General features: G+C 53.0%; 1 protein-coding gene across 1 annotated transcript in view; it reads right to left on the bottom strand.

Moving 5' to 3' along the window:
- Col7a1 (collagen type VII alpha 1 chain) overlaps window positions 1-10,169 on the bottom strand; it is a 47,323-nt gene extending 37,154 nt beyond the window's left edge. Inside the window, exons 1-21 of the mRNA XM_070017714.1 lie at window positions 10,085-10,169; window positions 9,504-9,684; window positions 8,386-8,545; window positions 8,205-8,298; window positions 7,951-8,112; window positions 7,655-7,818; window positions 7,435-7,564; window positions 7,204-7,320; window positions 6,966-7,112; window positions 6,758-6,874; window positions 6,523-6,672; window positions 6,306-6,434; window positions 4,918-5,061; window positions 4,683-4,808; window positions 4,435-4,578; window positions 2,911-3,030; window positions 1,817-1,960; window positions 1,377-1,502; window positions 1,118-1,264; window positions 803-928; window positions 353-499 (exon numbers count right to left, since the gene is read on the bottom strand). Of these exons, the coding sequence (XP_069873815.1) occupies window positions 353-499; window positions 803-928; window positions 1,118-1,264; window positions 1,377-1,502; window positions 1,817-1,960; window positions 2,911-3,030; window positions 4,435-4,578; window positions 4,683-4,808; window positions 4,918-5,061; window positions 6,306-6,434; window positions 6,523-6,672; window positions 6,758-6,874; window positions 6,966-7,112; window positions 7,204-7,320; window positions 7,435-7,564; window positions 7,655-7,818; window positions 7,951-8,112; window positions 8,205-8,298; window positions 8,386-8,545; window positions 9,504-9,684; window positions 10,085-10,169 (2,860 nt within the window). The remainder of the gene's footprint in view (window positions 1-352; window positions 500-802; window positions 929-1,117; window positions 1,265-1,376; window positions 1,503-1,816; window positions 1,961-2,910; window positions 3,031-4,434; window positions 4,579-4,682; window positions 4,809-4,917; window positions 5,062-6,305; window positions 6,435-6,522; window positions 6,673-6,757; window positions 6,875-6,965; window positions 7,113-7,203; window positions 7,321-7,434; window positions 7,565-7,654; window positions 7,819-7,950; window positions 8,113-8,204; window positions 8,299-8,385; window positions 8,546-9,503; window positions 9,685-10,084) is intronic.
- Between the last annotated feature and the right edge of the window lie 3,909 nt (window positions 10,170-14,078).

The following is a 14,078-nucleotide window of genomic DNA, read 5'->3' on the forward strand; positions in this document are numbered from 1 at the left end:
TACTGGAGATAAGAGTCTCATGGACTTTCCTGCCTGGGCTGGCTTTGAACTGCCATCCTCAGATCTCAGCCTCCTGAGTAGCTAGGATGACAGGCGTGAGCCACCAGTGCCCAGCTTGTGATACTCTGATCTCCAATAAACTACCCAAACCAGCTGGAAGTGGAGCTGTGGCTCAAGTGATACAGTACTTGCCTTGAGCAAAAGAAGCTCACAGACAGTATCCATGCTCTGTATAAGCCCCAGGTCTGCCACACACACAAAAAAGTCACTCTGATCTAAGATCCAAGAAATCAGGGTGGATGGTCAGTGGGAGTAAAAGCATACAGGAGTGAGGCGGGCTCTCTCAGCTCACCAGTGTGTGCGGTCACTTCCCTGGGGGGCCCTTCTCCAGTGGGTCCCAGGACGCTCAGCTGCACATGGTACAATGTCGCTGGCTCCAGCCCATCCAGGTCATAGCTGCTGAACTCAGGTCCCAGGACCCTGGATTGTTCCTGGCCACCTAGGGGAGGAAGGAGAGTAGGAACGTGAGTATGCCAGGGTGGATGGAGAGGAAACGATACCTCCCAGTACTAATGGCTTCACCCACCTCATTGACCTTACAACCTTACTGATGACCCCAATCACCTCACTGATTGCCAGCTGATAGATCCATTTGACCCTTAATGACACCATTGATCCCATCCACCTCTTTGATGAATTCTACCTACTGTCGGGGATCACACAGACAAGTCATCCCACTTGGATGACTGGGTCCATAATACCCCCATAGAACCCTAACCTCCTATTGGGGGGCACCTCTCACCCTCCGTTCGCCAACGCAGATGGTAGCCGTGCGCTCCAGGAACCCGCTCCCAGCGCAGGCTCAGCGAGTGTTCCCCGCGCCGCACAACCTGCAGCGTCGCCGCCAGGGGTGTGGGGGCCTCGGGCGCTAGGGAGAGCCAGAGCACGTGGGAATCAAGGAGACTCCGCCCCCACCCACCTCTGCACCAATCCCCCACGCGTACTTCCTCAGACCCCCCCACCCCTCCGCCTCCATTGGCTCCCTCTTCCATCAGTCCCGCCCCCTCGAGTATCCAAGCTCCAATCCACGGCTCGCTCCAGCCCAGGCCCCACCTACGTGTGGTGACCACAATGGAGACAGGTGCGCCCTCGCGGTCTCCCACAAGCGCGGTCACGCGCACGGAATAGCTGACTCCACCTTCCAGACCGCGGATCTCCGCAGACTCGGTGTTTCCCGGGAGTATCTGTTGTCTCGTGGGACCACCTGGCCAGGCCGGCAAAGAGTAACATCCATCAGGGATGGGATGGGATAGCTAAGCAGGTGAGGCCATCCTGGCCAGGCAGGACGAGGTACCGTAGGACCCATGGAGTCATACCTTCGCTCCGGCCCCAAGCCAATCTATAAGCTGTGGCACCAGTGACCCCTACCCAGGTGACTCGCAGAACATCGCTGGAAGCATTGAGTATCTGTAGTCTTGACACACTGCCCACAGGCTCGGGGGCTAGGGACAGAGGCACAAGAAGGGATCAGGACCTCTCAGGTATGTGACAGCGCCAGGCTTGGTCCATGCAGGGTGAATCGGAGGGTGAGGTAAGGTTACAATAGAGGGGCAGTATAGGAAGCCCCCAAAGGGAAGGGGGTTCGGTGATGAGGAACCATCAAGAACTGAGCGTAGGTGGACATGGAATCAGTGTGTTGCTGGTTCAACGTGGACAGGGTGGGTCACTGCAAATGGAGTAGCTGGAGCAGTTGGGAATACACAACAGGGTTGGTTAGCCAATCAGGTGTGGCTAGTATAAGGGGGGGTCTACTCACTGGTCCTCACAACCACAGAGGCAGGGGCTCCATCTATGCCAGCCACATGGGCCCTCACGTGGACTGAGTACTCAGTATCTGGCTCCAGCCCATCCAGCTGAGCTTCTGTGGCCTCCCCAGAAACCAACTGAGATTTCTCTGGTTCTGGGAACAAGGATGGAAAGGAGTTTCAGGACTAGCCAAACTCTAACACCCTTCATAAAGCTCTAGCTGGGCGCTGGTGGCTCATACCTGTAATCCTAACTACTCAGGAGACTGACATCTGAGGATCATGGTTCAAAGCCAGCCGGGACTGAAAAGTCCCCATGATACTCTTATCTCTAATTCTCTAAACCACTCAAAACCCAGAAGTGGAACTGTGGTTCAAGTGATAGAACACGAGCCTTGAGCACAAAGAGGATCAGGGACAGCATCCAGGCCCTGAGTTCAAGTCCAAAACCAGAACAAGTCAAAAAAGAAAAAGAAAAAAGTAACTCTAGCCAGGCATTGGTGGCTCACATCTGCAATCCTAGCTATTCAGGAGGCTGAGATCTGAGGATTACAGTAGGAAGACAGCCTGGGCACAAAAGTCTGTGAGACTTTTTTTTTTTTTTGCACTGTCCCTGAGCTTCTTTTGATCAAGACTAGCACTCTACCACTCGAGCCCCAGCATCACTTCCAGCTATTTCTGTGTATATGATACTGAGGAATTGAACCCAAGGCTTTATGCATGCTGGTAAGCACTCTACCACTGAGCCACATTCCCAGCCTTGTGAGATTCTTATCTCCAATGAACCACTAGGAAACCGGAAGTAGCACTGTGGCTCAAAGTGATAGAATGCTAGCCTTGAGCAGAAAAGCTCAGGGATAGCACCCAGGCCCTGAGTTCAAGCCCCATGCCCAACAAAAGAAAGAAGGAAGGAAGGAAGGAAGGAAGGAGAAAGAAGGAAGGAGAAAGAAGGAAGGAAGGAAGGAAGGAAGGAAGGAAAGAAAAGAAAGAAAGAAAGAAAGAAAGAAAGAAAGAAAGAAAGAAAGAAAGAAAGAAAGAAAGAAAGACTAGCCTCAATCCTACTTAGACCTGCTTCTCATAATCCTCCCAAATTCCAGTTTCCTACCTTGGCCTGAGCGCCAGGAAACTCTGTATCCTGTGGCACCAGGAACCCTGGTCCAGGCAATGGCAATCGATGAGCTGCCAGTCTGAGTAACATGGACTGTCCTCACTGGGCCCAGTGCATCTATGGACAGAAGCAATGGGAAATCTGATGGAGGAAGCTGATTGGGGGGGCGGGAAGGAGGAAGGTAGCAAGAGCCACCTGATAAGGGCGGGCTTTGGAACCTAACAAGAGGCAGGGATCTGATGGAAGAAGCTAAGAAGAGGTAGTAAGTAGGTCAGATGGAGAATAAGTGAGGTTCTGACTGGAGGAATTTTGAGAGCAATCTGAGCTGGCAGATGTGTAAGGTCTGACAAAGGAGGAGGAATCTAATGAAAACATTCTTAGGAAGAGAATGTATAAGTCCAAGAAGATCTAGTTTACACCCACTCCAAAATAATTTTTTTGCCAGTCCTGGGGCTTGAACTCAGGGCCTGGGCACTGTCCCTGAGCTTCTTTTGTTCAAGGCTAGCACTCTACCACTTGAGCCAAAGCACCATTTCTGGCTTTTTCTTTTTATGTGGTACTGAGGAATTGAACCTAGGGCTTCATGCATACTAAGCAAGCACTCTACCACTAAGCCACACTCCTAATAGCCACTCCTACCCAAAAATGTTTTAAGTGAGCCAAGTGACAGTGGCTTATGCTTGCAATCCTAATTACTCAGGAAGATGGATCTGAGGATCACAGTTCAGTCAGTCTAAGCAGAAAACTCAGTGAGACTCTTATCTCCAATTAACCACTAAAATGCAGGAAGTGGAATGTAGCTCAAGTGTAGAACACCAGCCTTGAATGAAAACACTAAAGGAGTTGGGCACTGGGGGCTCACACCTGTAATCCTAGCTACTCAGGAGGCTGAGATCTGAGGATCTTGGTTCGAAGCCAACCTGGGCAGGAAAGACCATGAGACTCCTATCTCCAATAAACCCCCAGAAAACAGGAAGTGGTACTGTAGCTCAAGTGGTAGAGCGCTAGCCTTGATCTGAAGAGCTGAGGGACAGCGCCCAGGCCCAGAGTTCAAGCCCCATGACTGACAAAAAAAGAAAAAAGAAAACACTAAAGGACAGCATCCAGGCCCTGAGTTTCAAGCCTAGTACTAACATACACACACACACACACACACACACACACACACACACACACACACACACACACACACACACACACACACACACACACACACACACACACACACACACACACACACACACACACACACACACACACAGGTGGTAAGGGTATAAAAACTGTGTGTGGGAATTCAAGGGCAGAGACACTGGAGGTCTTAGGGAGAGAGAGATAAGAATCTGAAGAAGGGGAAGTTTATGGATGAGGAGGAAGGAAGCAGAGGCTCTCAGGGAGGAGGCATTGGTATGTAAGGGGGAGGAGAGTGGGATTCTGGGGAGAACTGGGAGGCTGAGAGGGAAAGCTTGGGAGTTGGAAGGGAAATCGATGGCAGAAAACTAAGGGCCTGGGGCAGGAGCTGACCAGTTTGAGCCACGATAACCGCAGGAGGGCCCTCTTCTCTTCCTCGAAGTGCAGACACGGACACCTGGTAGGAGGTTCCAGGCTGCAGCTCCAGGATGTCTGCAGCACTAGAATCTGGAGGCACAGTCCGGCTGGACTCTGGACCTGTGATCAGAAAGACACATTCATCTCGTTCTGCCTGTCTCCTCAGTCCCCCCCATACTCTGATCATTTCCCCTTTAGCGATTCCCCACACACCCCACACTAACCACTGCCTGTCCTCCAGCTGATCCGAAATCCACTGGCTCCAGGAACAGGCCCCCAGGTGACCCTTATTCTCGTGGCATCTGAGGCTACAACCCGTAGTCCTGGGACAGCAAGTGGGGGTTCTGGCTCTAAGGGTTAAAGATAGGAGTCAGAGGTCAAGACCTGGGTAGTTATAAGTCAGACAATCTTCTCCCCCCCTCCTCCCCCCCTCCCCGGCCCCAGCAATATAGTCCTCACCTCGGCGGATCGTGAGGACACTGGCACCTCCCTCCCGGGTACCCACACGAGCAGACACACGCACGGTGTAGGTAAGGCCAGGTCGAACATCGTCTAAGTCAAAGGCTGTCTGACTCCCAGGAAGCACCAGTGTCCGTTCAACCCCTAAGACAGAAGACAAGGTTGGCAGGCAGAGGCTGGGAATATGGGATGGTAGCAGTTAGTGATGGGTAGGGAGGTAGGATAAGAAAGTTCATGGCATCTGGCACTGGTGGCTCATGCCAGTCATCTTAGCTACTTGGGAGGCTAAGATCTGAGGATCGCAGCTCAAAGCCAGCCCAGAAACGTATGTGAGATTCTTATTGCTAATGAATCACCAGGAAATGGGAAATGGCGCTGTGGCTCAAAGTGGTAGAGCACTGGCCTTGTGCAAAAAGAAGTTTAAGGATCTGGCAGGTGCCGGCGGCTCATATCTATAATCCTAGCTACTCAGGAGGCTAAGATCTGAGGATCTGCCAGCCCAGGCAGGAACATGTCTGTGAGACTCTTAGCTCCAATAAACTCAGAAGAAGCCAGAAGTGGCAAGTGGCACTGTGGCTCAAGCACTAGAACGCTAGCAAAGAAACTCAGAGACAGTGCCTAAGCCCAGAGTTCAAGCCCCAGGACTGGCAAAAGAAAAAAAAAGTTTAGGGACATCACCCAGGCACTGAGTTCAAGCCCCAGGACCAGCACACACACACACACACACACACACACACACACACACACACACACACACACACACACACACACGCACACGCACACGCACACGCACACACACACACACACAAAGACATGAGAAGTTATAGTTGTAACTAGTGTTGCAGGTCAGGGAGCTAGTGGTTGTAAAAAAGGGAAGGTGAAAACTATGGACAAAGATGGATGGATGGATGGCAGGCAGTATAGACAGAGGTAGATGAAGAGAGGTATTAGGGTAGGGGAGAGGGTAGACAGACCCTGAAATATTTCTTTTTTTTTTTTTTTGTCGGTTGTGGGGCTTGAACTCTGGGCTTGGGTGCTGACCTTAGCTCTTCACCTCAAGGCAAGTGCTGTGGCTCAAGAGGTAGAAAACTTTCAGTTTTCTAGTGGTTTATTGGAGATAAGAGTCTCATGGACTTTCCTGCCTGGGCAGGCTTTGAACCATGATCCTCAGATCTCAGCCTCCTGAGTAGCTAGGATGACAGGCGTGAGCCACTGGCACCCAGCTATACCCTGAAATATTTCTATGTCTAGGGCCTCATAGGAGGTACACAAGAGACTAGAAGGCTAAAGGGACCCAGTAGAAGGAATGGAAGGAGATGGTGGCGCAATTATACCCTGTGGGCTGGAACTTTAGTGCATGTGGATTTCCCTAGCAGGCTCCATCTTACCCTGAGTGCCTCGCACAGTGATGCGGTATTCAGAGGCACCGGGGACGGGGTTCCAGGTCACTCGTACCCGTTGTCCGGGCAGTTCAACTGCTTGTAAATCCATCACGACACTTACAGGCTGCTCTGGCCCTGTCAGAGAGGATGGCCCAGCATGGAGAGGCAGCCTGGAACCTCCATCTTTTCCTCAATCCCTTAGCCAGACCCACCCAGTTCTCACCAGTGGGGACCACGGCTGCAGGCGTGGCCACTTCTCGACCCTCCAACAGAGTGTAGAGCGTGAGGCGGTACTCAGTGCCTGGCTGTAGTCCATCCAGCTGGTAACGGGTCACATCAGAAGGCAGCATTACCTTCTGTGGTGGCTCTAAGCCTACAAGATGGCAGGGTCAGACAGGGCTAGCCAAAGCCGCCAAAGGCTTGATTCATGCCCACCCATCCCCTTCATCTGCACTGACCGCTCTCACGACGCCACTCCAGCCGGTAGCCACGGGCCTCGGGCACCAAGTTCCAGGAAAGCAGGATGGATGTGGGGCCCAAAATGGTGGGACGTAGGATCTGCTCCACAGAAGAGTCTGTCCCAGAGTACAAAGGACGTCAGTGACCTCAACCCTGCTCTGCCCAATCACCCCAGCCTGGAGAAGAAAACACCCAGCCTTCTCTTACCCGTGCGAGCAGTCACGGAAGTGGCAGGTCCCATCCTATGGCCAAAGAAGGGACTCACAGTCACCTCATAGTCTGTACCAGGCCTCAGATCACGCAGCAATGTTGACCCATGCCCAGGGCCCAGTTCCTGCCGCAGGGTTGGCCCACCTACATTCGGGATTACGAGAGCGCTCAGGGACTCTACTGCCATCTTGTCTGAGTCATAAGGGTCTCTGTTCAGCCCGTACTTCGCACTTACCTCCCAGGTCCCGCCATGTCACACGGTAGCCAGTGGCACCTGGCACTCTCCGCCAAGCTACCAGGAGGCTGTGGGCTGTGGTATTCTGGATGGCCAACTCTAGGCCTTCTGTGGCAGCTGGAGGAAAGTCCCACCGAGGATTAGGAGAGTCAGGCGTGGGTTATGGGACTGGATGGTTATGGGGCTGGATGGTTAGGGAAATGGGGTTCAGAGGATGGGAGAATCGCTTACTGGTGCGAGCCGTCCCTCTCACGGCCTCCCCGATGCTGTTAGCATAGAGGGCAGACACCGTCACCTGATACTCGGTCAGTGGCCGGAGACCTTGTAGTTGCGTGCTGGTCTCACCAGCTGGGACATTCACCTGTCCAGGGATCAGGGGTCACCTTATCTTGTTCCTTCCAAGTTCCCAGCCACCCATCATCTGTCCCTCCTGATGGTACCATCCCTTTACCTCCCGCCTCTCGCTTGGCAGTGGCTGGCCCAACCCAGTCAGAGGAGTATACTCAATTTTGTAGCCTGTCACTGGGCCACTAGCGGCTGTCCACTGTACTCTCAAGGACTGACTGGTTGGCTCAGACAGCACCAGATCTCGGGGGCCAGAGGTGGAGTCATCAGCTGTCAAGGGCGGGGCAAGGAAGGATCAAAGGTCAGGAGCACTGCGGAATGGCTTCAGCATTCCCACGCTGGGATTATAAGAAGGAAAAGAAGCAGGGCACACGCAGCAGTGTGGGCAGGGAGGGAACTCACGAGGCAGGGTCACAGGCACGCCACCAGCCGTCGTACACACTCTCCGGGAAATGAGAGGTAAGAGTGTTCTCAAAATGCTGAAGTCATTGACAAAGAAAAAGAAATCGCTGGTGGGCTGCGAAGCCACCCGCTTGAGCTCCTCAGGGTCCGCATTCTTGATTCCTGTATGGGATCAGTAAGATCCAATTGGTCCCATGTCCTCTGAATGGACGCTACCTACTCTGGCTGACCTTTCACTCTAGCTCAGTGCTTACCCACAGCAAATAGCTTGACCCCCTGCCCCTTGAGCTTCTGGGCAGCTGTGTCCACCAAGTCCTGGGACTTTCCATCGGTGATCAGGATGCAGACCTGGGATAGTATAGGAGATCAAGTTAGGGCTGCTTTGAATACTTCATGAGGGGTCACCAGGGTGAGATAGGGTAGTTTGGGAATAACCTTGGGAATGCCAGGCCGGTCCAGATGGGGCAAGAAGACATGGTCAGCTACGTGGAGAAGTGCAGCCCCTGTGCGGGTGTTGCCCCCCTTGTAGCTGAGCTCCCGGATGGCACGGATTGCATCGCTCCCCGAACTAAGAGCATCTAGGCCAAATTCTGTCCTGGTGAATAGCAAGGGGAAAGGAGGAGAAACAGGCAACGAGTTATGACTTCTTCCAGCTCTGGCCTTTAAAAGGTCTCGGAAGACAGGTGCTGGTGGGCTCGTGCCTATCATATTAGTTCCTCAGGAGGCTGAGATCAGAGGATCACAGTTCAAAGCCAGCCTAGGCAGGAAAGTCTGTGAGACTCATCTCCATTTAACTACCAGAAAACCAGAAGTGGAGCTGTGGGTTCAAGTCCCATGATGCTACCACCATCAATAACAACACACATGCATGTGCGCGCGCGCACACACACACACACACACACACACACACACACACACACACAAGGCCTCTCAGCGTAATGACCCTTCAGAATATTTTTGAACTCCTGTCCCCTACCACTGAACCTCTAAGTTTAACAGATTCTCTAGATGTACCTCTGTTTACCACCTGTAGCTGGGCTTGGGCAGGCCTAGAGCCCTTTGGTGTTTTTAACCTAGAAAGACAGGATGCCTAGTTGAATAATGACAAGAGGAAGGGCCCAGTTGTAGGAAGGGAGATATTGGTCAGACTGGAAGCCCCCATTCCTGGTGTACAGAGGGGAGGTTGAGTGGTCAGGGTGCTAGAATATAGAGTCCAACAGATACTAGGCATCTAGGGCTTCTGGGGGGCATCTGGGATGACACCTGAGCTCCCCACCTCCATTCAGATCAGAAAACACAGCTGCTTTGTGCTGAGGTTATTTCATGCATGGCATAAGCATTCTTCCACGTGAATCCTCTGTCTCCAGTTAAGGACCTGGCTGCTTGGGGGGGCGGGGGATGGGGTGGAGGAGGGTGCTCCTGGGCTTTCCAAAGGCTGACTTGGGAAAGATAGATCCTGAGGATTTCTGGGCTGTCTGCCCTTGTCTAGAGAAGGGGTGTTGATGGGGACTACAATCTTGCCCCCCACCTCCACCCCAGGGCCAATTACTCACTGTGGATCATCACTGTACTGCACTGTAGCAAAGCGTACGCCCTGGGCACTGGCTGCCCCAGAGAAAGGCAGCATGAGCCCCTCCAGGAAGCCCCGGACTTCACGGAAGTTATTGCGGCCAATGGATGAAGAACCGTCAAGTAAGAACACGATGTCGGCAGCATAAAGGCGCGTGCAGGTCACTGAAGCCAGGAGGGGAGATCAGGACCTTTTCTAAGACAACCCCCAACCCCCAACTCCCTCCAAGTACTGGGGAGTCCCCTGGAACTAAGGGTAGGGTGGAGAGTAGGTCATCTGAATGGATGTGGGACTGTCAGCCTCAGGGGCCTGGCCAGGAGTGACTTGGAGCAGGAGATAAAGATGTGTCTGTGGGGGCCATAGCCCCAGTGGGATATGATAGGAAGTATTTGGGGAAACCCAGTGCAGAGTAGGAGAATCTGGGGCAGAGGTGGAAGTTAGTGAATAACTTAGAAGGAATAGGCAGGTGGGGTGAGAAGGCTGAAAGCTGAGTTTGAGCCAGAGGTGACACAGGATGACAAGGTGCAGTACCCCCAGATAGGTTCATTCCTTAGCCATGCCCACCTCTCTCCCTGGGCTGGGCCCAAACTCGGGGCACCTCTGTCAGGATCCCGGCGCAGAGCACAGCCATCAGAAGCTGCAGCCTCATCCTGGGTGATAGAAAAGATCAGCCAGGATCTCTGCCCCCGCACCTCCCCTGCCCCTGGGGCTTCGGCTGGTCTGAGCCAGGCCCAGTTGCCCCCACTGCACCCCGAAATTCCAGTCTTGCCTGCACCGCCGCTGCCCTCCCGCTCTCCGGCCGCCGCTGCCTCTGCCAGCCGCCCCGCTGCAAGCTGTAGTCCCGCCTACTGCCGGCACAGAAAGTCCCTGAGCCCAAGAGGTGGAGCAGCAGGCTGGGGCTCAGCCCGCCCTCACCCACCTCCTGGAGAGGTTGCCGCCCACCCCCTCCTCAACAAATATGATGCATTTAAGAGCCAAGGGTCCCCTTCTTATGACTTCTGGGAACCTCTCCCCGCTTGCCCTGCTGCACGCAGCCCCTGACTCAGGCTCTTGACAGATGTTGAAGGTCACAGCTGCTTTAAGTCAATGTGGCTAGGTTCCTGAGGACCAAAGAGGTGGCAAAGCCATGATAAGGAGGAGGCTACAGCTGGAGATGACTCAGCCACCCCCCTAAGCCTGTAAGGGGGGGTGCCCAGACAAGCCCGCAGGCCATGGGTCCCGACTTAAGGCCACTCCCGTGAATCAGACATCCTTCTGTCTAGCGGACCTCCTGTGCCCCACCCCAATGCCCTTGATGGGAAAGAGCAGCTCCCAACAAATGAGGAAGACCCTAGGCTATCTTGGAAAGATCAAGGGTCCCACTGGGCTGGATCTAAGTCATAGATGCCTCCCCACTGCCCCCCTCCCCCCCGACCCAGGCCCTCCTTCCCTGGAGAGGGAAGCCAAGGAGGAGAGGATGTGTGTCATGTTTAAGCATACATGTTCATCCCAGGGCCTCTTACCCCATGCTTTGAGCGGTCCCAGGCAGATGCCATCCAGCTGTGTTTGCAAGGGGGGGGGTGTCCCTATGTTTGGGCCACCCACGATGACAGCTCATCTCTGAGCAATTCACTTCCTACTGCCCAAGCCCTCACTGGTGGGCCGGGTCTCCCTCCCATCGCCCCCCCTCCCACCTAGATTCATTCTGGCTAGTAGGAGTCCTTTCCATCAACTCTACTTGGTAGACTCTGTGTACCCAACTCCCTTACCCTTTCCCCACTGCCTCGAGGTTTCTATTCCTTTTATTTCACTACTGATCATTCTTTGATTGACATGTTACTGTGGACAGTCCCTCCTTCCCAATCCCTACTCCACCAAGGTCAGGGCTGCTGCCCTGAGGAAATCTTTCTATATGTAGATTTGTTCATTAGGTGGACAATACACCAAGGCAGAAAGAAACCCCCCAAGAAAAGCCAGCCTTCACTTGGACCCTGCCCTCTTTTATGTTCTTGCCTAGGTAATTCTGGATGGGCACAGGAAAGCACAAGCTAGGCATCGTGGTGCACTACTGTAATCTCAGTACTCGGGAAGATGAAAGCAAGAAGATGGTGAGTTGGGAGTCCAATCTGATACAAAATAAGACCCTATCTCAAAAAGAAAACAAACAAGGAGCTGAGCGTTGGTGGCTCACGCCTGTAATCCTAGCTACTCAGGAGGCTGAGGTCTGAGGATTGTGGTTCAGAGCCAGCCCAGGCAAGGAAAGTTCATGAGACTCTTATCTATTTAACCACCAGAAAACTGGAAGTGGTACTGTGGATCACGCAGTAGAGGGCTCACCTTGAGCTGAAGAGCTGAGGGGACAGTGCCCAGGCCCAGAGTTCAAGCCCTCTATGACTGATTAAAAACACAAACAAGGGCTAGGAGGGTGGCTCTGTAGTAGAGTGCTTGCCTAGAATGCATAAAGTCCTGGGTTCTACTCCTCAGTTCCACATAAGCAGAAAAAGCCGGAAGTGGTGCTGTGGCTCAAGTGGTAAGAGTGCTAGCCTTGAGCAAAAGAGGCTCAGGGACAGTGTGCAGGTCCTGAGTTCAAAACCCAGGAATGGCAAAAAAACAAAACAACCCCAAAACACATCTATAGTCCCCATTGCTTCCGGGCCTGTTCCAATATACCTAGCCCTGGCAGCCACGCTCCCTTGGTGATCCACAGGCTGAGTGGAGAGATGGGAATGGTGGGAACTGTGACATATGTTTCCCTTGGATCATCTCAAGGGTCAGGCTCTAGTATGGCCAGACCCACAGCTAGTGAGGTCCATCCAACGCTGACTAAATAGTCCTTTTGCCCGGGAAGGCTGGAACTGCCCTCAGGCACTGCAAGGGTAGGTGGCAGTGAGCAGAGATGGCATGGGCAGTATGGACATGCCTTTAAGGGATGCAGGTTACTAAAGTACCCACAGAAAGGAGAGGCTGCTGTGGTGCGGGCATCACACACAAGGATGCTAGGAGAGGCTACTGGGAAGAAGCAAGGCTGGGCTGAGTGCAGGTCTGCAGGTACTGAGTCTCTGGAGCAGGAGTGACTTCTGAGGGCACTGGCTACAGCCTCCTGGCACAAGCCTGGAAGCAAATGTCTACCTGTAGCATACCATCAGGACAATAGGGGTTCATTGAGTTCAAATCCCTCCCATACTTCCCAGACTGGCTTCAGTCACTAGCTGTCAGATGGCACCATGTGTCCCAATGCTTAATGGTAGCGATGACGAGTCTGGCTCACCAGGACTGCCACACAAATTCTGCCTGAGTCCCCATAGTAATAGTTCTCAGTTCTGAACAAGTTATTTCTCTTATAGTAGCTTCCAGTGCACCTCAAGATGTCTTGAAGAAAGATCAAATACACTGGCTTAGCTATGCAATACTAGGGCTAGGAATGTGGCTTAGTGATAGAGTGCTTGCCTAGCATGCATGAAGCGCTGGGTTCCATTCCTCTGTACCATAGAAAAGGCCGGAAGTGGCGCTGTGGCTCAAGTGCTAACTTTGAGCTAAAGAAGCTCAGTGCCCAGGCCCGGAGTTCAAGTCTTAGGACTCCCCCTCTTCCCCGCTCCCCCTCCCCTCCCAAAAAAGAAATGCAAGACCAGACACTCAGCACAGCTCAAGTTTTCCTATGTCCAGCATGTCTGTGGCATGTTTGTCCAGCATGTTTATGGTTAAGACACTGATAGGGTGGAGAAATCAAGTTCCATCCTCCAGAAGCTCGCTATGAGGGCATCAGACTTGGCAGTTGTTCCCTGTACCTGGGTGCCACATCTGCAAGTAGCTAGGGTTAGGCCAGTCAGGGCTCACTGATGAACAGTCTCTCTCCTTCCAGCCACACAGTAAGAAGCTGATCTGCCTAGTGTGCCAATCCTAGGCTTTGGAAGCCATCTGATAAATACCTATGGCAACAAGAAGGGATGAAGTCAAGGCACTGGGACAGAATGAATAAGAGGCTTGTTTTAGCTACTTTTTAGGCTAGGATAATGGAGGAAAACTTCAGATTTCAACGAACCTTGTCCAAGGACCTCTGCTCAAAGGAAAAAGGCCCTTCTACTTCCACTGGGATCCCCAGGAATCTGGGGAGGGACGATGCGGGGTGCAGGAAAAGAGGCCTACTTGCTCCCCTGACTTAGGAAACAGAGCTCCAAGGCATGGCGTAAGGACGAAGCAACTGGGAGTTCCACTAGGTCCTGGCTGCCTCAGGAAGATGGGGAGGGGATCGGCAGGCCAACAGCTCAGGACTTGCCTGGGACAGATCTAGATGAGGGAGGGGGCTCAGAGCTCACTGAGCTCACGACTATTCTTGGAGCCTGAGTCAGTGGCAAATGGAAGCGAAGGATTCCTGCCCTGCCTGTCTAGGCAGCAGTAGAAACGCAATGGGAACACTGTGCCCCAGGCTATCCTCTCTCAAAATCCAGAGTAAACACAGCAGGCTTCCTTAGGGATAGCCTAGGCTCTTCCTAGTCACCTCCAGGCTAGACCACAGACCAGAAGGCAACCCTACAGGGTCTGCAGTGAGGAGTTTCCTACAGGAGCCCCCAGTTTCCAGAAT

The sequence above is a fragment of the Dipodomys merriami genome, unplaced genomic scaffold (genome assembly GCF_024711535.1).
Source record: "Dipodomys merriami isolate MVZ:Mamm:240054 unplaced genomic scaffold, mDipMer1.0.p SCAF_125, whole genome shotgun sequence".
In the NCBI taxonomy this organism is placed as follows: Eukaryota; Metazoa; Chordata; class Mammalia; order Rodentia; family Heteromyidae; genus Dipodomys; species Dipodomys merriami.